This window comes from Manis javanica, chromosome 2 (genome assembly GCF_040802235.1).
Source record: "Manis javanica isolate MJ-LG chromosome 2, MJ_LKY, whole genome shotgun sequence".
Classification (NCBI taxonomy): domain Eukaryota; kingdom Metazoa; phylum Chordata; class Mammalia; order Pholidota; family Manidae; genus Manis; species Manis javanica.
Genome location: NC_133157.1, coordinates 11111720 through 11138946, shown reverse-complemented (window position 1 = coordinate 11138946; position 27227 = coordinate 11111720). Strand labels below are relative to the sequence as shown.

The 27227-nt window shown below is 47.3% G+C and overlaps 1 protein-coding gene across 12 annotated transcripts in view; it reads right to left on the bottom strand.

Moving 5' to 3' along the window:
- The window catches only part of DENND1A (DENN domain containing 1A), a 538445-nt gene that overhangs the window by 31567 nt on the left and 479651 nt on the right, over nt 1-27227 (bottom strand). For all 12 annotated transcript variants that reach the window (XM_073224730.1, XM_073224762.1, XM_073224757.1 and 9 more), the window contains 3 exons: nt 25862-25933; nt 24594-24650; nt 16367-16498 (listed from right to left, as the gene is read on the bottom strand). In XM_073224730.1, the coding sequence (XP_073080831.1) occupies nt 16367-16498; nt 24594-24650; nt 25862-25933 (261 nt within the window). The remainder of the gene's footprint in view (nt 1-16366; nt 16499-24593; nt 24651-25861; nt 25934-27227) is intronic.

Here is a 27227-nt window from a genome sequence, read left to right as displayed (position 1 = left end):
TCACTTGTTAGCCTGGGGAATCCTAATGCTGGGAATGAGGGTCGTTACCCCATTTCACAGATGAGGGGAGGCAAAGACTTTCCCAGGGTCACATAGAACAGTGGATGACAGGACTTCAGAAGAGGGTCAAAGGGCTCATCTAAAGTTAACTGTGGGCTGGGGAGGGGAGAGGGGAGTCCTGTGATATGTGTGGGAGCTGCCAACATGTGGATTTACTCAGTCCCCATGGAGGGCACACCTTGGACTGTCCCTTTAACATCCTTTCAAGGTCAGAGTCAGTACCCCCATTTCACTGCTGGGAAAGCAGGCCAGTGTGGGCATGGACAGGGGCCCAGCGCTATCTACGGCCACACAGAAGGTGGAAGGTCAAAGGCAGTCGGGAGACAGGCCAGACCCCGGCCAGGGACTGGTGGCTGCAGAAAGAGGAAGAACACGGGACACCTGAGGCCACAGGCACCAACCAGCTTCGCTGAAGACCAAGGGCTGTGCATGCAAAGCTTGGGGGAGGGAGGCAGCCAGGGCCTCTGAGACTCCCATTCCACCCAAGAAGGTGGGGTGTACCCAATGGTAGCTGGAGGCAGGAGAGAGCTGGCACCACAGCTGGCCCCAGAGGGGGTCACAGCTCCTTTGTGTCTGATAGTGCTCTGAATTGTCCCTTTCCCATCAGACTCGATCTAGCCCACGTGGAGGAGGCCCTGGTGTTCCTGAAGGGCAGCTGGATAGATGGTGGGGATTTTTCTGTCCTAGGGATCTGCCCCAACCAGATACACTGCCAGGAATGGACAGGGTAAAAGAAAATATTCACAATTAAACTGTTACTGTTTAATGAAGAAAGAGTTCACTTGGTTAATTTTCTTGGCTAGTAGTCACATCAATGTTCTGACCTGTGCACGAAACAGTCCCGGTTGGGAGAGGAAGACAAAGCCTTCTGCGGCTTTTTAAAGGGCCTCTGGGCTGAGAGCAAGGCTCCTCTACACCTCGGGACTGGAAAGCGGCTATTATGCAAGGTATGGAAATAAAAGAGGGCTTCTTTTGATATGCTTCCAAAAAGGAGTGTATTGAAGCTATATTTGTGTGGAGTGTCTCCTTTGAAATGCCCAACCAGCTCTCTTGGCTGGGCTCCCGCCTGTCCCCCAACTCCTGTCATTATCGCCCACCCTCAACAGAGCTGATCCAATGCTTGCTCCCACTTCAGCTGCAGCGAGGACAGCTGGAGAAGGCCGTGCTGGAGTCCTGCGACACTTGCTCTGTGCTGAAGGCACTGGCCGGGGCCCTGGCCCAAGGGCATCCTGGGCTCTTCGGGCCCTGGAGCATGTGCAGAGGTAACTCAGCTCCCGACTATAATCTGGGAAGCATGCTGCAGAGGACGGACTTCTACTTCACGGCTGAGGAAGAAATTTCTACCCTGCCCACATGGGATGACAAGGAGGTGCTTCGTGGGAAAGGGACGCTGGGAGGGTCCCTCATCGTGGAGCATCTAGACCAGCCAGGTGTTACTCGGTATCCCAGTCAGTCCTAAAACTCTGGAGAGAGGCTCTATCAATATGATCCCCAATTGACAGATGGGGAAACTGAAGCCTCTCATCCAAGTTCACACAACACAGAAAGCTGGTGGTCTGGCCTTGCGTCCCAGATGTGGTTTCAACATGCCCTGCCACTTGCCATCCGGAGGCTCCTTTAGGAAGGGGGTGTTCAGGACTGAAGGTGGCCCTCCAAGAAAGGCCGCAGAACCTGCTGTGGGGTCTGTAAGGCATCATCTCTGGGAGGGTGTGCTTAGGTGTCCACTGCCTCCACAAGCCACCTTGTGAGGAGGCCATTATCTGGGCCGGGCCGGGCACCTTCCGTGCAGCGGGAACTGAGCCGAAAGGCACTGCAGCCTGGCCCTGCGCAGTGCACTCTCTCCTGATGTTGACAGGAGCAGTATTTTGTAGCAGTGCCAGTTAATTTGTAGTGGCATTTGTGGTCTGAAGCCCTGTCAAAATCCCTGATTACTTCCCATGCAAGGAGCTTGGCTGATGGGGAAGTTCACATGCTGAACAAAAGCAGTGAGGCAGCTGTGAGGGGGCCGGGTGACCCCGGCCACTCGGGGACAGAGGCAGGGGGAGGACGAGGGCCAGCAGTCCAGGGGGGAGGGGAGCCTTTTGTTTTCAGTCAGGTGCAGCTGCTCCATCTGAATAGGTGGCACCCCATTGGCAGCGAAGGCCGGGTGCCAGATGCGCCTGGTTACTGGGCAGGGGCAGGGAGCTTTGCTGACATGTGCCATTCTCTGCCCAGACTGAAGCAGAAGGTGGATGCTTCACTGCTACCTATGTCACGGTAGCCATCTGGGATGCCATCAAGGGTGCCTGGGTGACATTCCCAGGACGTGACAGATACAAGGAGGGGCTTCCAGACGTTAGGAGATTGTATCCCCTTCTGATACCACAGGGGCTACTGTTTTTTGGCATTTGCTATGTACCATTTGCTTTGTACCAGCAAGTCTATGTGTAAAGTCTCTGATGATCTTCACCTGCAGAGAGGGTAAAATCCTCAGCTAGCAGATGAAGAAACGGAGGCCGTATGGCTCCATGACTTGTCCAGGCCAGGCCTCCTAGCTAACAGGTGGCAGAGCCAGGATCTCAGCCCAAGTATGTCTGACCTGGAAGAAGCCCTTACTTCTTCCATCAGATCAGATACACAAACAGCAGAGGGAAGATGCAGAAACCTATCCCCTTGAGACTGAGAGTGCACCCGTCTCCTTGGGAAGTTCTCCCCACATATCCTCCGAGCTTTCTGTCCTGTGAAGTCCATTCTGACTACACAGAAAGGTCTATCTTTGTAGCCTTGTAGCTGCTTGCATTTTATCAGGCCCATGTACCAACTTGGTGAGGGTTTGCTCAGTGGATTTAAGGCGAGGGCCAGCTCAGCAAAACCAAGGCTAATTTATCATCTCCAGAATGATGTCCACCCAAGCAGTGTACCACTAGGAAATTAAAATAACAATCTTCTCCTGATTTTGCAGTTGTACAAATAGGGTCACAAAGCATCCTCTGGAAAGAGAGTTCGGTGGTTACCAGAGCCTCCACACTGCTCTCCCTGCCACTAGCGTCCCTCTGGTCCACCTGTGGCCCAGGGAGCTGGTCATGTCCCTGTAGATAGTCCTCGGCAGGCCACTGGAGACCCAGCCCTTGCCCTCACCATCCCTCTGTCCCGCCTCACCACAAGCAGCCTCTTCTTTTTGGCCCCACAAAGATCCTGCTCTGCCCCTCATGTACCACTGCCCTTTGCAAGGCACACACTTGTCCTATGTGCCTGCATGATGGCTCCTGTTCATCCCTCAAGCCTCTGTCCCTTCCCTGGAAGCTGTCCCTCTCTTCCTGGCTTGATAAGAGTCAGGCCTCCTTCTTTTGTCTCTCCTCCAAAGATGGTGGGCTCCTTGACTGCGGCCCTGTGTCTAGTTCACATGTGCACCCCTGGCTGTGGGCACAAGGCCTGCACATGGTAAGTGGGAAGGAAATGCTTGCCCAAGACCACAGAACTAGCATCAAATTATCAGTAAGGCCTCCACCCAGCAAGTGACTAATCCAGACCGACTAGTCATTGTCCCTGTCACTCAAGTCACTCTGTCCAAAAGGCTGGCAACATTTCTGGCATGCTTCTGATGAGGAAAAACTCCCAACCTAGAGGTATCGTGGTCTAACAGGCTGAGCCCCAGGGCCATCCCAAAAAGTAAGAGACTTTTTGAGTGGAATGCAAAAGCGGGAAGCAACAGGAAGCTTAGATACGAAATATCCCCAAATTTCCCCAGTGTGTCTGTTAAAGAAAGAAAGTCAGGTTCAATAGACAGAGGGTCTTTTTTTTCTTTGCTTGGAACAAATGGATGGAGAACCTGGTTTTAAAATTCCTGGACCCTGGAATACATTTCTATCTGTGTCAAAGTCTACCCCTCCACCACCTCAGCAGAGTTTAAAATCCTAGCTAATAGGTTAACAACTGTTTTTCTTCAGCTTCAAATGAAGAATATCAGAAGGCTGGGGGAATATGCAGCTCTCCAATTTGTACGGACTGCACACAGCTCCCTGCAATGTGTGTTTGACAGGACTGACATTTTGTACCGCTGTGAGATGGGAAAACGTGTGACATTTTTATTCATGGTGGCGTACGCCCTTGTAATGATCAGCTCTGGTCGATGTGCTTACCGCAGCAGCCCCAGAGCCCTCGGAGAACAAACAGGAACCCAAGGTGCCAGCAGTTCGACTGCCTTATTAAACACCGCCAGGATCCTAACGAAGACCAACTGCTGGAAAATCTCACTGTCAAATCCTCAAGGACATTGTCAGCGCACAGCTAACTGCATATATTTTTCATTTAAAATACTGAAATCCAGCATTGTGCCATTACAACCGAGGGGAGGGGTGCCCGCTCCAGTGGCTATTCTGTCAGCTGCTCCTTTGGAGCTCCAGATGCTAGAACCAGATGCCCAGTGGGGTTCAGAGCTCAAAAAGGGGCAGCAGAGACTGGGAACCGACTTTCTGAAAACCCAGCCCTACGTTCAGGGTGAAAGGCTGCAAGTTATAAGGCTCTGGTGAGTCACTTGGAAAGTCAACTCACCAGTTCCCTTCGTAAGCCAAAGCAAATCTGCGTAATTAGAAAATCCATTCCCCGCCCCTCTCCAACCAGCCATCTTCCTTTGGGTGCAACCCATTACATCCTGCAACTTGGTGCTAATCAGCCTTCTGCTCAGTGGCAGACCTTAAGACATCTGTAGGAACACACGGCCGCAGTAGGTTTCAGACCTTGGCAGAAAAGCTGTGTGTCAGGGTGCCCACCTGCAATCTCACCACTTGCCTCAATTCAAAGGCCTCAAGGTCAGCAGGCAGGAGGACCTCCTCCCTTTGGCAGTCATTTCCAATGCTGATGCACACTGATGGATAGAAGCCAATCACGTGGCAGACCCTCAGAGCTTTTCCTGGTTTTTACACTAGGTGATTTGGTTATGGCTGCATACACTAACATACTGATAAATTTATTTTGTAAATATGTATTATTTATACCATGCCTCTATTTCCGTAGTGCAGCCCAGATACACCGCGATAGACTCCACTATTTATTTATGGGGTACTTGTCGTAACAGGCCTAACAAGATGCCTCCGTGTTGTTCTTGCAGGTTTGCAACAAACTGTAAGTGGTTGGCTAAACAACCGCATGTTCTCTATCCATCACAGGCAGAGGCTTGCATTTTAAGGGGCTGCCTGGGAAGTTGGTTTAGCATACTGCTGTACATCACCCTTGGTGGAGATGATCCAAGACACTGAAGAGCTGGCAACCCGGAGAGGAGAAGCCAGAACATTCTACACCCTGGGATGTAAGAGAGGGGTAGAGTTAAGCTATAGGTACCCTTGCTACAGGACCCAGAAAGACTGTAAAAAGGAAGGCTGTTGGGAAAAGCTCTGGGGCAAAAGCAGGACAGTGAGGGAGGTCGCTGTACCCTATTTTCTCTAACTGGGTCATTCTGTCCCTGTGCAGATCCTTTCACCCTGAGATGAGTAGGGAGGTGCCCACTGGCCCCGCACACCCTAACAGATACCACCAGGAGCCATGCCCCAAATCTCATGAGCACCTGGGGGCTAAAGGAAGAGAAATACAGCATGGGTCCAGGTCCAGCCTTGTACCACTCTAAGGTGAGCATCAGTGGTTCCCATGGAGGGCATCAGTGGACCACCATCACCTTCTGTCCATTTGGTCACCTAAATCCCTCTGAAAGCTTTGCCTCCTGTTCACCCATAAGCAGTATCCTAGGTCCTACCAGCTCTCGTCTGAATGTTAATAGCATCATTAGTGGTCTCTCTGCCTTACCTACTTCCACCCCTTCCCATGGTGGCACAGATCAAATGTCCCCAGATGCCACTCCCTTGATTATAATCCCTCCCTAGCTTGTTGATACCAAGATACATTCGAGCTCCCCCAAGGCCTAGTCACTGCCCACCTCCGTGGTTTAGCTCCTGGCCCTCACCAGCTGTCTCCCAGCCTCCTGCTTCTCCATGCTAATGGCCCTCTCTCTGAAGAGTTAGACTGTCCCATCCTGTATATGTCATTCTCTTTGTTGGAATGGCTTTTCTCCTCTGGCTCCACCTGATATGCAACCCATCTTTCAAGTCCCAGATGAAATGTCACCTACTCTGAGAAGCCTGCCCTGGTTTCCCCAGACACCCTTAGGGCCCCTTTTCAGCCAATACACCAATGTCCATTAGCACTTCTCTTTCCATACGGTTTGTTAACTGTCTTGCCCAGACAATGAGTGCCATGAATGCAGGACCACATCTCATTCCTCTGTGACCCCGGGACCTTGGATGGGGCTTGGCATCTGACAGGCCTCATTATATGCTGAGTAAGTGAAGGAAGGAATATTAATGAGGGCGTAAAAGGAAAACTTGGAATTCTGCTGGCGAAAAACTCTAAGGCTTCAGGATTTTAATCAAAGTCAAGAGGGCAGCAGGGGAGGAATTCAGCTGGTCATAATGGTTTGGGCAATGCAAGGGGTCTGGAGACAGCCCAGGGCCAAAAGCCTCTCTCTCTCTCTCCCTGTCTCTGCAGAAAGGACAATCCCCCGGTCAGCATGCCTGGCGAGCACTGCCCCCTGGCCTTCTCCTAACTCTTCCATTCCACCTGGCCTCTCAAGGTACCATCTTGCCAAGGCTTAACCTACTACCCCTATGGAAACTTCACTGTCAACCCCTACAGAAAGTGCAAACAGGGATCTACCTAGATGGGTCTGGGAATGGGGCATCCCAGTCAGGGTCAGGAGGTGGCTGTAACTGTGGACCCATGGGCAGCAGTAGCTCAGAGATTCAGTTTAAATTGCTTCCAGGCAATGTTAATCCCCCCATCACACTCTGCATTCTAAGCAGGATATAATCAACGACCCCTTGGGAGAAGTCCCTTTTATGTATTCTCTTTTTGTACTTTTATTACATTTTAAAATTCTTTGCAGCATAAACGAAATGTGATACAGTATTCCAGAAGACATGGAACTAAGCAGACTGACAATAAAATCGACCTGGCAAGAACAGTAGCCTAAATTAGGGGCATGGTCAGTGCAGTCTCAGATCAAGTGTGCACGAGGCCAGCAGGCAGCCTTTGCTGTCAGGCTGCCAGGATCAGGGGAGCTGGTGCTAAGACAGAAGAAGCAAGGGCTTTGAGTGTGAAGATAAGGGCAAGGCTCGTGACCCTACAGAAAAGTGGCGCAGCTGCAGCCCCTCCTGCATCAGTCTTGAGAAGATAACGTGAAGAAATGCAAGCATTTGCTGTGCACACTACCTGGCACTCAGCAGGTATTCTGCAGGACAGCATCACTATTGCTTTTACCCATCTTAAGGTATCCAGGGCTCTGCAGGTTTATTCTGGGGGAGGAACCAAGTCCCAAATCCAGGTCGCAGCCATAAGTCTTAACCAGGAGTGAGGGAGAAGCAGAACAAAGTGACCTTGACCATCACAGCCACCCTATGCCACACCGGCACCAGCACCAGATGCCTCATCCTTGAGTAATGATGAAGAGGGCCTGACAAGAGGGGAAGAGAGGTGAGCCTGGTCTCCAGCATCAGACAGACCTGGTTTGGATTTCTTGCTCCAACCACTTACTGTGTGACCTTGGGCAAGCTGCCTAACCTCTCTGAGCATCAGCTTTCTGGAGGTAATAACAACTGTGTCAATCTTAGAGGATTGTTGAGATCAAGTGAGATGACGTTTGTGGAGGGGCCTGGCTCACACACGGTAGGTCCACACTGTAATAAAAACCAACCCAATCCATCTGACCCCTCTTGACACTGCCATCTCTTGGTTAGTCCTTATCATCCCTTCCCTCTGGGCATGGTCAGGTTAGTAATGTACCTAGTCTACAGATGGGCTTGGGGACTGATGAGGGACAATGGGACAGGAAGCTCTGGCACAGCTCTCCTGTGGCCATGGGGCAGGGACTCCCTGCATGGCACTGACACTGAGCCGATTCTCCCAGAGGATCTTGCTTGTGGGATATAATTTATTTTCAATATTTTATGTTTTACTTCCCCATCCCTACTGTGATAAACTCCCCACCTTTGGCACAGAGAATTCTAATCTGAGAAAATGTTTCCTCTGGTCTCGCTGAATCAGATTTCCTGCACTTGTCCTGCTGGGTTCAATATCTCCCTGGCAGGGAGCTGGATTCTGAGCTGCTCTAGCACAGAACTTAAAAGAAATGCTGTTTTTAGGCTCTGGTTGGTCCTCTGGCAAAGAGGCCCTGCTGTCACACTGCTGAATGTGGACAGACTTGGGGGATACAGGGGATCTGTCATTCACGCCTGGCACTGCACGCAGGGGCTCCAAAGTGAATATGAGCGCTGCAGAACTGCCCTTTTCTTTGGTCTCTCCTGCTTTGCTGAGCAGGCTGGCTGCTCAAGGGCACCAGGGGTGCAGGGAATAGCCCTCACCTCCGCCCATGTTGTGCGGCCTTCCGCGTATTCACTCTCACCATCCAGTTGATCCCCACACTCTCACTGGGCAGCTCGTCTGTGCCAGGCCCTGGAAGGGTGCCAAGGTCAAAGAGCTGAGGCTGGCACTGTCCCTGAACACTGGCCCAGAGCAGGGAGGGAATGGCTCTGCTTGGGGGTATCAGGGAGGGCTTGCTGGGGAAGGAGTGCTTGAGGTGGGCCCCAAAAGGTTGATGGCATTTGTTATATGGACAGAAGGGGAGGGACATTCCTGGCAGTGGAGATAGTTTCATCTCTGGGTTCCCCTGGCAGCCAGCCAGGGGCTGGCCTGGAGCAGACGCCCATGGAGAGCAGTGCAATGAACACAAAATGTGTGCTAGGGGCTGGAGAGGAGGGAGGGCCTCTGTCTAGGGGGGGAACACTGAGAACAGTCTTGGAGGGTGAGATACTGGCCAGAAGTGGAGGAGAGTGGGCACCTTCAGCTGGAAGGCCCAGCTCAGGGAAGATGGGCTTGGGCAAGGGTGACTTCTGGCAGGGCCCTGCAGGCTGGATAAGTCCTCTGACCATCAGCAAGTCTGTGACCAGGAAGGAATACTAGAGAGGGACCCACATTCTGGATGGCCTGCCTATCTCAGTATTTGCTGGTGTTTTCCGACACCCTGTGCCTCCCAGACCAGTGACTCCAGGGATATGAAGGAGGTACAAATGCAGCAGGGCTGACGCCCGGTGGACTATGGTGGGGCAGGACTGGGGAAGGCCAAGGAGAGACTAAGACTCATGGAGGGAAGCTCATGGAACAGGAATGAATGAGAAGCAAGTACAAGGAGCCACCGGAACAAAGGTAGTGCTAGAACCACTGGTGTGGCTGAGTTCCCCACGGAGCACAGAGCCAAGAATGGCAGGCCAGAGCTGCAGAAGGGCGCCACCTGAGTGCAGGGAGGTCCAAACACAGCTCCTGGCGTGATGCCCAGCTCAGACCTCTTGCCCTGCTGGGCTCTACACTTCACTGGGCTCCAGCTGGCTGCCCAATTTCCATTCCTGTGTGTTTTAGTTAGGTATTTCTGGACACTATTACATGGGCCAAAGGAGTGATTTAAAAGAAGGGAATTCTTCACTGCAACCAGCTGGAGAAAGCAAGGGGAGATGGTATGGGCAGGGAATTCCAGGGCGTAACGTGAAGTCAGTCGTTGCCCCACCCGAGACCAGCCACCAAGTTTGATCTCTCAGGTTTGGAACCTTCACCACGTATCTGAGACACGGTCTGAAGAAGGCTACTCCCACCTATCCTAGGAAAATGGGCTCTCTGCTTTGTCCTTAAGCAGATGAAGAGCAAGGGTGCTAATTAGACATCATAGATGACTGCATCTACTATGTAGTCATCTCCAACAAGCCAGCAGTGACAGGGTGCCAGGCATCTCCTGAGCATGCTGGGCGGGGGAACCACCAGGGGAGCAAACTGGTTGGAGTTTAAAACCAACGAAAAGTGGACATTGAGATGCCCATGGCCTCACCACGCAAACACAGATCTGGGGTCTTTCAACACTACCACATGGATTCCATCCATCAGGGTTAAGCTGAACCACCCACAGGATTAAGCTGAACCAAGATTAAGGGCTGTGAGCTCCCTGAAATTACTGTTGCCCCTATTTTCACAAAGGTGGTACAGAGTAGGTATCAGTGATTATTTCCTAAACAAGTGACCTGAGTCTTTGGCTTGTGTCTTTTTTCACTCCTAGGCCTCGTTAGGGCCATGCTCTGTTGCCCAGAAGCTACCACAGGCAAGCACACCATCCCCACAACCTGCCGCCCCTTGCCCCTACTTCCCTGAACTGATGTTGCTCTTCTGTGACGTCTGGTGCCCTGGTCGACTTCTGACCTGTACTCTCAGCCCCACATACTCCCTTGGTTTCAAGATCCCCACAGCTCTGGGTGTGAACCTTTCTCTGCCTTCAGACAAGAGCTCAAGGGCTGGGACAACAGCTCCTGTCTGGTCTCTGTAAGAAACACTACTCGGACTATCCCTCCTTCTTGTCTTTGGAGTGTTTCAGGTAGGGCCCTGGCTGTGGTATCCAGAAAGCCCTTGGCCAGCACCGCGGTCTCTCAGATAGGTGTGTGCTGAGAGTTGGTTCAATTAAATCCTTTCCTTGCGTGGAAGTCGCTAGGGAGTGACACTCCCCTGTTGGTCTCACACCTGGAAAGATGTGGTCTGGAGCTGCTGAGGCTATCTTGCTGCAGGAAGGGAAAGCCTGCCTGAGAATGGTACCAGCAGAGGAGGCAAAGCCAAGAAATGCAGCAAAAAACTGGGTCTGATAAAAGTGATTTGGTACCTGAATCAATGCCTGAAGCTCGTATGAACCAACTATTTCTTTTTGGGTTTTGTGTCTCCTGCAGCCCTAAGTTCCCCGCCTGATGCAGTACAGGTCCTGTCCTGGTCTGTGGGGCTGGAATGGCTCCTGACACCCCCAACACTAACTCCTACACATTCCCAGTTTTTATCCTGCATTCTCTTCCCTCACACACACCAAGGAAGTGCCCAGCATGCCTCTGGGGTCTAATAGATTTGGTGAGAAGAGTCTTCACCAGGTCAGGATACCAGCTTACTTGTCCTGGAGCCAACTGGGGCCTAGAATAAGGCAGGCCTGAGATGTGGATAGAAACCAGCTAAAAGGCCTAATGTGTGGTCTGACACCCTGGGCTACTACACCGGCCCTGTACAAACCCAGCAGAAACTGCCAGTTCTCAGCACAGAGCTGGGATACAAGCCTGAGATCCAGTAATAAACAACATGGCTTTGAATCCTGATTGTTGCTTCTGAGCTGTATAACCTCGGCTAAGTCTCCACCCTCTCTGAGCCTGTCTCCTCTGTGCCACAGACAAAACTTTTGTTTTATTTGCTCTGATTCAAGGGATCTGAGGCCTTTCCTTCCCTTAACCGCTCTGTCCTCAGCGGCTCTCCTCCCCTCCAAGGTTGACCCACCCTGGGAGCATGAGGGTGTCTCTTCTACCTCTGTGCCCGCCCCTCCTTTTCTGTGGTATATATGACTAGACCATAGGAGCTCATAAAAATACAAAATAAAACAAGACAGGATCTAAATTCTATAATACAAAGTTGTTTCTACTTGGAAACAAAACCCTTATTTGTGGAAAATTGTTTGAAAATAGTTTTTGATTACTAATGAAATATTCATTCAATTTCATTTTTCCTCTTCAAATGAAGTGAATTATAAGCAAAGCAACTGAAATAAAACCAAATAACTGGCTGGACACACAACAAGCACTTAAAGAATAATCAATCAAATAGTAATCAATTTAAAAATCCACATCAATAAAAAACTCCAAGATGTTTACTGACTTCAAGTTCAGTGCCAGGCCCTGCGGTGGCCTTCCTGGAGGCTCATATTCTCCCAGGGGAAGATGGGCATTAAGGGAATAGTGACGAGACTGTGTGAGATACCATGTATGTGTCAAGTTCCGGGGTGGCACAAAGACAGGAGTAACCAACTCCTCCCAGGGGGGCCGGGAGGGTTTACAAAAGGGATCATGAAGGGCCTCAGGTACCAGGCTGAGGATGAAGATGGTACCTTTAGGGGCAGTGGCAAGACCACTTGTGCATGCTTCTTGTGGACCCACAAGGCCATGTGGAAGTGAGTCTGCAGGCCAGTCAGGAGGCTATATAGAGCATCCGAGTGATCACCCAGCCAAACCAAAGCTGTGGTTGAGGCGATGGAGAAGACAGGTGTCCAGAGGCAGAGGGGAAGCTCTGAGGGTGAGGGGAGGGGACCCAGGCTTCTGGATGGATAGCGGTGCATTCACTGAGGTGGGAGATGTGGAAGGAGGAGGAGTTTGACGAGGCATGTATGTTTAGACTGGAGGCCTGTGGTTGGAGGTGTCTGGGGAACATGCAAACAGCTGCTGGAGGTGTTTGAGAGGCAATGGCTGAATTGAAGGGAATCGTGTGTGACTTCCAAGCTCAGCGGGCAGAAGGGGTTTCTAGGGTACTCAGAGCCGAGGGTGCTGAGAAGGCATTTGCTGGCTGGGCAGCTTTTCCAGCCCAGTGTGAGACTGGCACTAAATGGTCAGGCTCGTGCTTGTAAAGCTAGAACTCTCCATGTGCACAGAGAAGCAAGTGACCACATTCCAGGAGCCGCTCCTGGGGCTGTAGCCAGACAGGAGTAGTCTGGCTCCTGGGCCTCTGGAAGCCATGGGAGTGATCAGTTTGGGCTTTGGCTGAACTGGCTTAAACTTTCCTTTTAAGAGGTTTAGAAATCTTTGCTCAATTGGGAGAATAGGCACTCCTTTCAATGCATACTTTTTGGAATCTATCAGATTGGAAGGCAGACAATTACTTTGTCTGCAGGGTCAGTTAACTGGAGGGAACACACAGAAGGTGGCCCTGGCATGGGTTTGCCATGATGTTCTTGGGGGAGCCAGTCCTCCCACCTCCTGAGAAGGCCCACCCCGGTCAGGCCCACGGCACCGGCAGCTCGCATGCAGGACTAGAACCCAGAGTCACTGGGCTTCCACAGCCAGTCCAGCCTCCCTAGCTGGGAAGGAGGTTACGTGGAGGTGGGGGTGGGGAGCTGCACGTGGCAGAGAAGCAGAGGCTGCTGACCGTGGAGTATGAGTTAGCTACTAATTCACACAAACGTATTCCGAGCCTGGTTCCTTGTTACCATACAAGGGGTATGATACCTTCTTCCTTACCAGCTGACAGTAAAGGTTCAGTGGAATGTGCACTGATGTGAAAGCACCTAGCAGCCTGTCCGTCTTATTAGATGGTGTTCCGTGGGGATGCTACCTCTCCAATTGCTCAGAAGGGGAAAGGGTCAAGGCAATATGTTCTAGCCGATGGATGGCCAGGCCCTGCTTGGGGAGACAGGTCTCCTCATTCCTTCCACAGCCACAGAAAGGAAGGAATGTCTGTCTCCTTCTCAGGAGCCTGAAACATGCAGGCATCTTCAGCCCCTCTGGCCTACAGCAGGAGGAGTCCTTACCCAGGAGTTTGAGGGAAGGGACTGAACACTCTCTGTGCTCCGAGCACCTTCTGGCTCCCTCCTGCAGAGCAGCCAAGCCACAGGCCCTGCTGGGTACCTGCAACCGCCCAGCCCACGTCTGGATGGGGTAGCTTAGTCTTTTAAATTCTGAGGTGAGGTTTTAGCAGGCCCATTTGGCTTCAGGTCTAAAGTAGCAGTCTCCTTTGAGCCTTATCCGTAAAAAAGCTGCGATTTTTCTCTCATTTGATTGTCGAATTATTTTGCCAGGACATGTCAGTTTTAATAGACATGTCATACAGCTGAAAACCCTGCTTGGTGAGGGAGCTGGAGGGGCTCTGGGGTCAGACTGCCCTGGGTCTCTGTGCTGGTGATGTGGCCCTGGGAGGGTCCCTTCAGATATCTGAGCTCCAGCTCTGGGTTCATACAACGTGGCTAATAATCCCTTCCTCAAAGGGCTATGGCAGAGATGACACATTTTCCAAAAGGAGACTGTATACTGGTCAGGTTACATGAGTAAATACATGGATGGACACTTAGAAACAATTTTTTTTGATATGCCCTAGGAAAAAATTGTCAAACTTATGATTTTATCAATGTCATCATTCAAGATGAGGCTAAAGTTGGTACAGATGTCAGGTCTGAGTTTATTTAAAGAAAATGTTAAATAAAGAGAATAGTACATATGGTAGGAGAGTGTGGCAAAAATTTCTGAAATGAAGCTCACAACACTGTCCTCTGCGAATATAAAGGCCCTAAAACTCATGCTTGCCGGTAGTAGGTGCTCGAGCAATGCCCACCCATTAAAGTCAAAGGCCCATCAAACCAGGCGCCGGGGAAGGACTGAAGGACAACCCAGGACTGGGGCAAAGTGGGAAAGAGTTAAAAGAAAGGGGTCTGTGGTTTCCATGGCCCATCCCCCTGCAGCTAATCTGTCACCTAATGAAGAAGCAGCAGCACAAGTGAGCTAGCTGGCAGTTCACTTACAGCGAACTGATTAAGAATGTTCAACCAACAGCAGACTGTAGACCTTTCCAGAGAAAATAAATAGAGTGTAGACTGTATGCAAATGTGTTTGTCACTTTGACAGCACGTCTCAATTAAGGCATCTCGCGGCTGCGGGTAGGCTCTGCGGCTGCAGCTGTAAGGGAAAGCCCGCTGCATGGCTGATACTCAGGGCATGACCTTAATCCGCATGCATGCATTAAAAAAAAATCCTGCCTTCCTGTACACTTGCATAATGCTGGCAGCCACGTGAGGGAAGTGACAAACGGGGAAAAAAGCCACTTTCATCCTCCCCAGTTTACAGACCTGTGAAGGGACAGACCGCTCTTATTTCAACAGAGTTTGGGGCGCCTTCTTAAATTGTTTATCCCCCACCCGCATGCACACACTCTTATTCTGCATTTAGCTGAGAATGACATTCAAGTATCTCTACTTGCTGAAATGGAAAGAAGGTTTTTCTCCATTTCAAATAGGACCTCCTTTTTTGTGTTTCGAAAATAGAATGTTTAACACCAAGAAATCCCCCTCCCCCGCCTCAGCTCTTTCTCTGTAATGGGCTCCAAACTCCAGAGAGGGGCTCTTTTCATGGGAAGGTAGCAATGTGCAGGGATGAGGACAAAGGGAAGCAGGAAGCTGGCTCTGGAATGCCATGCTGGCTGTGCTTTCAGCAAACACAGCGAGGGAACTGGGGCGCAGGTTTCTCCAACAGAGCCTGAACCCAGGGAGAAGGCAGCTCTTCAGGGGTGCAAACCCCAATGTAATTCGAAGATAATCATTAACCAAATGAGCAGCACTGGCCCATGGATGCTTCTTTCTTGAACCACATTTCAATTTTTATAACATCCTTTTTAAAGGTAAAATCAGAAAAGAGGGGTACACCTCAAGTTTAAGAGGTATGAATGTATTAACTGAAAATACTGAGTACAGAGGAAGATTATGTTTCAACAAACTCACCCCTTATAATAACCCACACAACAATTTCATTAGCTCTCTTCATCCAAATAGCTCAATGCCTGGTGTATAGTAGGCACTTGATAAATGTCTGTTAAAAAACAGGAACATTAAAAAATGTATGCTAAAAATGTGATGAAACGACAACCATATTTAAAATAAAATCATAAAGACTATTTAAATCACGCTTCATCTAATAAATGGCTAAAAACTCAGGTGAGTTAAGAATAAATAATCTTGCAAATTCTTGTCACAGTTATATCTTGCTGACAGAGGCACTTCTCACAAACCAAAAAATCATTGCTTTTGCTAATCAAGAGAGTCAGACTATTCAAGAGAAGTACGGGAGGGTATCAATTTCAACTAAAGATATAACCACTGACAGGAAATGGATAAAAAAATACAGTTGCTTTACAGAGTATAATGTTTTACTTAAGGGAAAAAAAAATCAAACAAATAGATAATTTTTCAAATGCTCAGGTCATTGAAAATGGTTAACAAATCAGATCCCTAGAATCGTCACGAGGGTGTTTACTCTGAGAAGCACGACTCCTGATATTGATTTTCAGGAAGTACATTAATAAAGAACTCTTAATTGATTTTTTTAAATACTTTGCTTGTTGCCTTTTATTTGAAGGTGCAAAGAAGGGCCTGGGATGCTAAAGTGTTCTAATGAGATGCTTGGTTAACAGAGGCGCCTTAAACAGAGTGCGTTGGAGTGGGGGAGGCAGCAGCTGCATTTAATGACTTCATTCAAGAGCGGAGCTAGTTTATGACCAGAGCCACTCTGGCTCCTCAAAAATTTTGAAAATTCACCTTCAAAACATGTTTGCACCAAATAAACATTCAAAGATGTACAAAACTCCATGGAGTTGTTTTGCCAAAGAGAGATGAAATGAACACTGTCTGCTGCATGTACCATAGCTTCTGCTAAACAAAACAAAACCAGACCAGTCAAAGGGCCAGGGTACATACCTGTCCAAAGTGGACTGTGATTGGCCTCCGGTCTTCTCGAAGCTTGGGGTCCTTGGCCTCCGCCAGTGGGGCCGGCACGGTCTTGGGCAGCTGCTCTTCTGCGGTGGGGGCACAGCCGTTCTCAGTGATGTCCTGCAGGGAGAAGCCAGAGGAGGGTTGGTGTCAGGTCACAGCACCTGCGTGTGCACAGGTGCTCCCTCCAGCCCCACAGCTAAGAGGCCTGCCATGGAACCCCTCTGGGAAGCTCAAAGCCTGTTCTCCTGCTGGAGATGGAGGAAACAGAGGCTAATTTGGCTTTTGACTTTTAAGGACTAGAAAAGCCAAAATAATACCCATTACAAAGACAACAGAATAATTCACAACAGAGTGGGGAAAATCTTTCACCCTACTACTTTACATGGTTATTTCCATTTTTACATATTCACGCTGTCCACATGCATTTAAAAATTATTTGCAATCAAAGCTACTGCATAATTTTACATTCTATTTTTCCTACTATATTAAGATCCTCTCCAGGGTGCTACATACTCATTATAGTGATAATTTTAATGGATGCATAATATTTCACTGAGCAGATATACAATAATTTAATGAACTGTTCTACAACTATTGGGCATTTAGGTCATTCCTATTTCTTATTTTAACTTTCTAAACACTGCCATGATAAACTTTGCAGTTTTTCTTTCTTTTGGATTATTTCTTTTATGGAAGTCTTTAGGAATGAGATTACTAGGTCAAAAGATAAAAACATTTTTAAGGCTTTTTATTCATTCTACCAAATTGCTTTCCAATTTACACCAACTACCAGCAATGGATGCATTATCAGTTTCACGGTACTTGTTAGCCTTACCGTTTTAAAAATGTATCGCTATATCGCTAATTTAAGAGGTGAAAAATTAGACCTCATTGTTGTTTTAATTTGCATTACTTTGATTATTTGTGAGTGTGGACAATTTCTCCACATTTGTTTGCTGACGATGTTACTGTTTGTGGAAACGAGGTGTCTGGACTTCCTCTCTCTTAGCCCCAGTCTTTCTAGCAGAGAATGAAGAGACTGAAGTCTGAGTTAGGATTCTAAGACTTGGAGAAAATTTAGGGAACCAAAATAATACCTTTAAATTCAGAAATTTATGTTTAGCTTGTGCTTCTGATGAGGTCAAATTATAAAGAAAAGAAAAACCCCAGTGTGCAAAAGGCAGGTAATGGCTCCTTTGGCTAGAGCTAGCAGCTGACTATACCCGTGGGTTCTCTGGGTTGTGGATGGTGCCCACTTGTGCAATAAAGACTGTGTGTTTTATTCAAGTCATGAAAGTTGCTTAAATCTTCACTGGAGCAAGGCAGAGAATCAATGTATAAATAAAATACATTTAAATATTTTTCAATACCCACTACAAAGACAACAGAGTAATTCAAAGTAACTCACAGCCAGAATGAAATAGTAAATACAATTTCCAACTCTTTTCACTACTAAAATAAATACACATTTGGGTGAACAAAACACGCACCCTTAGAATTCATCAAACTCTATATGCAAGAATGGTGGCACATGGAGGAAAGTGGTCCCTCACTAAATAATACTGCACTGAGGAAGAAACATGTCATATCTGTGAGGCTCAGTTTCCTCGCCTGTAAAATGGGGATTATGGTAGGTGACCATGAAGAATAAAGGAGACAAAGCAACATAAAAGTGTCCAGACATTAGTCCATGATAAGTGAGTTCTTATGAATAAGGTACTCAATCACCTATCTATAAAAATTCAACCCCACATACGCAATGCAGTCTCTGTACTGCTTAGTAACAACACAGGGAGAGGATGACCCCTTGGTCTAGCAGGGAGGACTTGCATCAAGTGGTCCACAAATCTTAGGACCTGAGGCGTGATGCGAGGCTGCCGGTAGCCAATTAGAAACGGCTCTTCTGAAAGGGGGGCTGCTCTAAGGTGCTCAGGTCAAGTGGAACAGAGAGGGGGAGGGGCTCCTTCTGTGCCAGAAAGTAACAAAGTTGCAAAAAGGGGCACTTTGGATCCAGGTGGGGTTACTGAAAAGACAGACATGAGACACTGAGTAAAGCCAAACAGTAAAATAATTAACTTTTAGCTCAGGAAAAGTATTGAATGTGTGTGAGGGATTGTCTGGGGAAAAAAAAAGAAATGGAGCAGTAAGGTAACTGGTAAGAAAATATCAATACTAATGAAAACTATGATAGCTAAAAAATGTATGTGATAGTTTTGGGAAAAGTTTAAGCTTGTAAGTATATTCTTTTAGTTTTGTTTTTATCATTAACTAGCTGATCTTTCCAATTCACTCAACCTCTCAACACTTGTTTATTTTTACATTGGGGAGACCATTGCCTGCTTGGCGAACTTCAAGGCTACTGGGAGAATCGGTAAGAGGAGACGAGACATGAGGAAGCTTTGAAAAATGTTAAAATTTAAAAAAGTCCTGTGTATACTGAACGTCAGAACCTTGTCCCAAGAAAAATGGAAAGTGCACCATCCAAAAAGAAGAGCTTCCCTGGGTTGAGCTCCTACTCCTGGCAGGCACTCTCCTGATCCTTGACCTCCACTATCACACTTAGTTTCTACACCATACAAGGTGACTAGGATTATGGCTTTTTTATAGGCAAGGAAACAGGGCTCTGAGAGGGCAACTTACCCAAGGCCAAGCAGCTAGGAAGTGGAGGAACCCAGAGCTATCTGGTTTCCGGGATTTATACCATATCAACTCCTAACAGCACACGTGGAGATGTTCAAGTTAGTTGAGAAGATGCACAACTAATCATCAGATATGGTGCCCTCCTAAGACACCCCTTTTGGTACACCTGCCAGTGCGGCCGCACCTATGGTATGGTATCTGTGTTGTATTACTTTCTTAACCCTATAGACTGGATTCCTTGGCCTTTGGGCTCTCCTCCCCAGAGCTTTGAATATTCTACAAGCTCTCCAGCAGATCTTTGTGAAGTTGAGCTGAACATTTGTAAGGCAAATGCGTCTAGTATAGAATGTGCTTGTGCACACAAAGTGCCGCACGTGAGTTTTCTTTAGTTAGAAGATCCAAATGAGCAAAAGACTTCTTCCAGGCCCGAGGCTTGCCCTGCCCACTTATTAACTTCCTCACTATTTCCTCCCTTAGGGAAGGACAACAGCTTCCTCCCTGGATCCTAGAGAGAGCAGAGTGGGAGGAGCCCTAGTCCAGAAAGCAGTGCGCCAGCCAGTTCGCCTCCTCTACTGTAACTACTCGCAGAGGAGATCTTCCGTAGAGTGGGGCTCCTACAACAGCAACTCTTGGTCCCTGTGATTAAAGAAATTGTGGTCTAAGGACTAGCGGAGGAGCTGTCAGCAAAGGGTGTGGAAAAATAGGCACTCTCATACCCTTCTGGTGGGAATACAAATTGGCAATTTACATCAAACCTCTAAAAGAGGTGCAATGCCCTTTGACCCATTAATTTCATTTTCAGAAATTTATCCTAATCAAATAATTAAGAATGCCTGCAAGGTTTTACCTATGAGGATATTTGCCTAGAAAAAACTGGAACTAACAAGTGTCCTGATTAGTGTATATATGACCTTCAGACAAAATTTTATGTAGCCATTTAAAACAAAGACATGTGGAAGAAACAGTTACTGGCCTGGGAAATGCTCAGAATATAGTAAGTGAAAATGCAGGTTATAAAATGAGATAATTTTCTTTTGCTTGTCTGATTTGTTGAATTTCCCCAGTAAACATGTTTTTAGTTTGTAAACAAAAAAACCGACTGTCAAAATGTCATTTTGAAAAAGCAAAACCAAGAAGCTGACAGGAGGGGTAAATCTGTTCTTTCTCAATGGGTCACAAAGAAGGAAGACAGTAGACAGAGATTTGGATCAGAGGCCCCCACATGGTGGCAAATCCCTTCCTAGGAGCGCTGTGGCCCTGCTTAGGGCACTGCAGGCCTACCAGTTTCCATCTCTCGGTAAAGCAAAGGAGTCAGAAAATAATTCCTATCACCTTCTAAAGTGTTTGTTGGAATGAAAAATCATGACTGAGATCTAATGTCCACCCGTCTGTGGAGAAGGCAGGAACAGCCGACAGTAAGTCCTGGACAGAGTACCCCTGAGAAGTCAGGGGGCAGGAATCCAGAGGAGGAAGGGTGCTCTGAATGGCCTGGGCGGGCAAAAGGCTCTGAGAATAGGACTTCATGAGACAGAGACGGAAGTAGAGCAGTCCTGGCCGAGGGTAGGTAGAGAGCACGGCTTGGTTAAGGAGAGGCACGTGGTCCAGCAGCTGGGTCATTCCTGCTCCCTGACCAACGAGGCAGGTTTGGAAGGTCTGAAAGGTTTAGGGGAGCGGCTCAGTCAGAGGTGTGTTCTAGGAAAACTGTTCTGTGTCTTGGCTGTAGACTGGCTGTACGGAGGACCAAAGGGAGATGATATATGCCAGCCACGTTCTCGGGGTATGTGCACACTGGTGTTTGGGCAGATAAGAGGCTCCAGATGCGAGATATGAGAAAATGGACAGATGCTCCCATTTACTGAGTGTCTGCCAAGTGCTCCTGTTTAAACGCATTACCTCTTCCAATCCTTACAATATCCAGTAAGAATCACTACTTCACGTATAGATGAGAAAAACTAGGTTCAGAGTGAACAGTAACTTACTCAAGGTCACACAGTTAATATCCTGCACAACTGGGGCTGAACCAAGCTCATCTGCCTCAGAAGCCCAGACACCATGCCCTGGAGCTGGGGTTTAAAGGCCCTGTGAGTGGGAGGCGGAGGTCTTATCTGACACCAACCGCTGTCTCCATGTTCAGGTTCGCACAGTGCTCTTCTTTTCCAGTCGACTTCACACCACAGCAAATGCAAATTAAAATATGAATATTGATACCAAAATAGTATCCAAAGTTGGAATTTCTGTGATTGAGGTTGCAGCGTATTTTAATGTGTCTGGAGACAGGGAGCTGACAGTTGTGTGATAAGGTGTGAAAATGTCTGTGCTACAAGAGTCTACCTAGATCTCCCTGCCCCACACAGGCTTACTCACTCCCTTCAATATACTAGGAAATGTTTGGCCAGAAATTCAAGCTTTCGCTAACCCAACTGAATATGCTCCTCTCAATCACAGAGACCCTGGATCAACAAGCTCAATGTATCTTTTACAGATCAAAGATTTAGAAGCTTTAAAAAAGACTGTGAAATGGGCTCATCTGATTTAATTATTTTGATGCTGACAAAAAAAGATAATTTTTCAGCGGTTCCCCAATATGCAAAAAAAAATGACATCCTTACGCGAGTATCTTGCTGCTCCCTGTAGGTGAGAAGAAATGTGTGGAGCCATCGCTTTTAAAACAGGGCTGTCTTGAGGCCAGCCCTGCACCGTGCTGAAGGGGAATGGACTTTGTTGACAACTGCAGCCCAGCCAGGCGGCACTCTTCAGCAGGCCAGGCCTGGCAGGGAGATACTCCAGAGGAAAGCACTACACTCTCCCTTTAGCAAGCAGTAGCTACACAGCATCTTTGCCACTTTTCTTTTTCCTAATTGTGAGCAAGTCAGACTTCAAAGGAGACCAAGCTAAAGAAGAACTTGACCACCTTGCTCCATTTACTCAGAGAAATATATTATCTATTCTTTTTTTTGTTGTTGGGCTGAAGCAGAGCGGGTATGGAATAAAGCCACACTATAGTGTCTATTAACAATTATTTGCCAATGGTCACGCAGATACCCTGAAAGCTCCTCTTTCAGATGCTTTGAAAATCTGCAGCACAAATGAACAAGGGAATGGAGAAGGGGCCCTGCTCAGTCATATTAGAGATGGACCCTCCACACACCACGGTGACCTCTCCACAGGTCAGCCCTGCATTTTCTATTTGCAATTCAAACCCAAGGCGAGAGTGTAGAGGGCAAGATTGGGTTCCTGATTATATCTGCAAGGTCACCATTGCTATGCAGAGTTAGAGGAAGCCAGGTGGCAACCCAGGACATTTGAAAATTGGATCTTTGTTGGGAACTGCCTCAATTTCATAGCAGAAACCGAACTTGAGATGCCTGTATTAGACACATGTGGGAAGCTGCATAGACATGTTGCCATATAAAGGGGAGGGGGGAAAGGGGGAAAGGGAACAAAAAAGCCAGAGAAATACTGCAGTGAGAGAGGTCAGATGAAGCCAAATCCTAAATTAGCTCAAGAAAGGGAGCCAGAGAACATGGCAAAGACCAAGTCCTGTCTGTACTGAACAATGCTGGAGTTTCAATTACAAAATAGATCTTCCAAGAACAACTGCAAAATATCAAGTCTATAGAAATCTGTAAGACCGAAGGGGGGAAAAAGTGAAAATTGAAAAGGGTGCACTAATAGATCTGTCAACAGTCCAATGGTGACAAGCCACATTTCTATAAAATGCCTTCACCATTTGTGTCACCTGAAATGTACTGACACTCTCTATAGAACATTATCTCCTGAAGCCGTTCTTGAAAAGACTGGTAGGGGAAAGTGGAAAAGGGGAGGGAAAATCTGCCTTAGATACTATCAAGGAAAGGAAAGGGAGATGGTGGGAAGGACAGTGATCTTGATTGTTTAAGTGAACTTTTGAATGACAACATCAAACACCCTGAGCTTAACTGGTTATTTGCAGAAATGTTACGTGTCATAAAAAGGGGATTTTCTTAAGGTCCAATGCTTACGAGTACAGGGAAGCCGTGGCCTGCAGAGAACAGATCTGACCAGTGAGGCATACCTGTCCTCTGCCTGAGGACAAACCACTTTCTTTGCTTACTTTAAGGAATATTCTAATACTAGCGGAGCCTAGGATCTAGTCATCAAGGAGGGAAAATCTGGTGAGAGAATTCCCCTCATTCTGCCACTCCATTTGATACTTGCAATCCAATTCAGTGACATGTAACCAGGAGAGGAGATAAAAAGGTATGATAGGGACTTGAGCAACATCTGAGTAAAGAATTCCACCTGCCCATCTCTGGTAGGATGCAACAGACCATGGTTAAGGTCTACCTGGATTGACATTACAGAATTTTTATTTCAGGACTTGAATCTTCACTGTTAAAAATTCATTCTCAGCTGACACTAAGAATTCAAGTGCTTAGTCATAGAATATTATTTTGCAATTAAAAGAAAGGAATCAATTCCTTTGACTATTTCAAATTAATTAGAGGTCCTTTCTGATTTCATAAAATTAAAACTACTTTGAGTTTTTAAAAACTGTCAAGATAAGGCTGTCATTAGAGTGGTATATTGTGGGTGTGGGGGATAATGAAGTAAGTGAGCCCAAACATCTTTTGGAAAACAAAACACTTGTTTCAGGAAGGCAGTAGGAAATACTGTATTGGGAAGAGCAGAGACGCTGGAAGTAGATGGATCTGGAATCTAATCCTGACTCCACCAGGCTAGACAGTGTGACCATGGGCAAATTACTTCATCTTTGAACCACAGCCTTCTTGCACAGGAAATGGGACAGTCTCCCAACCTCAACCATTGTTCTGAGGATTAACTATGAAAGCTCCTAGCCCAGACCATCCTTAACCTGTGCTTAGTGAAGGGTGACAATAATAAGAGTGACAACATAATAACATAAAATGCCATCTCTGTTACATTAAGCTCCCTGTACAAGTCTAGAGAATGGTGTAGGGGGACTCCGAGCCAGGATGTATGCAGACTGTATGATTTCATGCAGTGTTAATGATGGTCCCAGAAGAGAATCAGAGCCTCTCCCTGTTCCCCAAGAGTTTCAAACACGAATTGCTCGGCTCTTGGTAATGCACCACTGGGAGGAGAACCTGCAGTGACCTCCTCAAACCCACCCTTTGTGCCTTGTTCTGCCTGGTGGCCATGTGCACGCTGGAACCACTGCAGTCATTTCCCTGGAGATGCTCCCTGGTTTTGGTTACAACCAGCTCCAGGGCCAAGGTCAGCGGCAGGAGGGAGTGGTGCCAGCATGGGGAGGTGGAGCCAATTTCTACAGATCCTTGTGATGGTGGGGTGGACAAGGGACAGACCCACAGTGGCAACTCTGAACTTGCTTGCCTTTGTGGGTTTAAGCCAGAGTTTTAATGTTACTTGAAGACAGTTTTTGTCAGTGAATATTTATAACAGTGTGAAAACTCCCGGACAGCTGGTAATGCATTTTGAAGTGTGCTAACAACACTGTATCAAACAGCCCTCTATTGATCACATCATACTTTTCTGTGGTCATGCATTTCATACACGGTGCTTATACATTTTGAATAAGAACTTCAAGTACCTTTTGCTTCAAGCGGTTTTTCACCTCTTTTATTCCCATTTTTGCATGATCTTTTGCCTGCATGAAAAATTAATTTAAGTTAAGATTCCCTTTCTCTTTCCAGCAGGGACTATGCTTGATTTCAGTCTATCACGAATCACCTTCTCTGATTACTAGAAAAAGGAAGGAAAAATAGGATCATCAAGTTGAAAACATAATGGCTATGAAAACAAATACAATGTTAAAAGGTTAAAATAATCCCTTAAAGAGGCTACAGAGATTTTATTTTCTACATTTCGATGGCACTGATTTTTTCCACCCTTCCAAAGCCCTTCTTCTGGCTCTCTATAATTATTTATCTCAGCAGCCTGGTGACAGCTACCAAGAAGAGCAGAGCAGCAGCTTTTCTGGCTGTAAGCTTCAGAGTATTTGTTACATTTCATCAGGGCAGGGCCTCAGAACCAATTTTCTGCTCAGGCTGGATGGCCTGAACAGACACATCAGTGGGTTTCTCTAATGCCTTTCCTTAAATCTCCTTTCCGCAGCACCCTGGCTTTTGTTTTCCGTCATTTTAGACCTGTGTGGTTCGGTTGGCAGCAACCCACCCCATTCAAATAATTATAATATAATCACAGAAAGGACTAACAAAATTAAAAATGGAAATACAACCACCCCAGTCCAGTGGCTCAGAGTCAAATTAGCAAGCAAGGGAAATCATGAGAAAAAAATACTTGAGGCTTGTACGAGATGGAGCATCGGGAGCTGATGAGTTCTCCCACTTTCACTCTGCTGGGGGCACACGTTTCCAAACACTGCATTTTCTGATGGACAGTGGTGAGAGCGGAGAATCTGTACAAAATTTACAGGGTGTGTCCCACTATGAACATTTTGCAGCAATCTGCAAAGCAGCTGCTTTATTCTGATGTATGAACAGGGAAACATGCAGGAAAGCTTTGCTTGAACACACCCAACAGACTACATCACTACATCTCTGGGTCTCAGGGATGCAGGCATGCAGCAGCCTGAGTTTCGGCCACTCAGTCTATGTTCAAACTACTAGCCCCCATCTCTCTATTGTAGCAACTGTGAGCAGAAACATTTTGAATTGAAAATGTCACTGACCTGGTCATAAAATAGCAACACTACATAATTCTGGAAGCATTGAGAGCTTTTGGAGATAGTACAGCAGTCCCTGAATCTCTCTGCAATATAAGACTAGGTACATTTAGGAGTTCTGTCATGCCAAGGAACAGATCTGTTTGGATCCTGAGACCAAGACCAATACTTACAAACTTATAGACAGTCTTCATGGCCGGATTTGCTTTAGTTTTTACAGTATTCAGAATCGCTCCACTTCCTTTCTATAATAAAAAAATGTCGCAATTTAGACAAAAGATAGAGTAGGCTGACACCAACAAAGACCTCTCTTCTTTAATCAAGTTAAGCAACAAACCTTTCAAGAGTGTGTAATTTAATTAGAGACATGACCTGGATGGTAACTGGTCCTGGGCAATTAGGTATGGCCATGGCAGAATCACTATGGGTGTGTGTTAGGGTGGTGGGTTGGGGACAAGGATGGTGACAACAGCTGAGGGGCACTTTAGGCTCAGTATTTTGCCTGGTATCTGTCTGCTGGCAGGAGGAAAGCTCATCCCAGGCAAGGGCTGTCCCACTGTGATCTACAGCTTCTCAAGAAACTCTAGCTACCATGGACAGCATTAAGGTAAGTTTAACAACAATGTACTCTATAACCAACACCAGGCCGAGGCAGAAAACGGGGGTCGGGGGCTGATTAGCCAGGATTATCTGGCTCTTCTGGAAATCTGCTATCGTCGGCCATGTGCCTTCCCTTTCTCACCCCGTGTTGTTTTCTGTGTAGTTTTTAAGTCACTCTGGTGGGCTGCCTTCCTTAACACTGATATCTCAAGAAAAGGAAAGAATAAGCAGCCACCAATGTTAACCATGGCTTTAGCACAAACCCAACGTAGATTTCTTGGCTCAGTTTCTCTGGGAGAGTGGGCAGGAGGAAGAGGAGGGAAGGCTTCCCAAGTACACAAAGGAGGCAATGAATGGCTCTGAAGTGCCCAGGTTTGGCCACTTTGTGGGGCTCAGAGAGTACTGAGCCACAGGAGGGCTGGTCTTGGCCTTCAGTAACCTCCAGTCCTGGGGCACACTAGGGCAAATACTGCTCCCTAACATGGTGAGGGGCTGTGTACGTGGGCAAGTGGAGGCTGCTCACTGTTTACAAGGTTAGGAAAGGCTTTGGAGGATGAAACATTTGGCATGGTCTGGAGAGAATAAGAACATTCTAGGGATAAGAAACAGCACATAAAAAAGTGCAGAAGCCAAGTTGTATTCTGGGAGTAACAAGTGGTCAGCGTATCATGGGAGGCATGGCCAGTGTGGCTGAGAGGCCAGATAGGGTCATGAAGGGCCAGGATAAGGGTCTATACTCCAGAGGATTTTAAATCAAATGTATTGCATAATCAGATCTGTGATGGTTTGGAAAGGTAATTCCAACAAGCAGAGGGAGAGAAAGAGGGACTGGATCCAGTGTGTGTATAAATGAATATGATAAATTAATATCATTCTTGGGATTAATTTTTAGCACAATTTTTGGTAACTGCCCATATCAGAAATTTTTAACTTTAATTA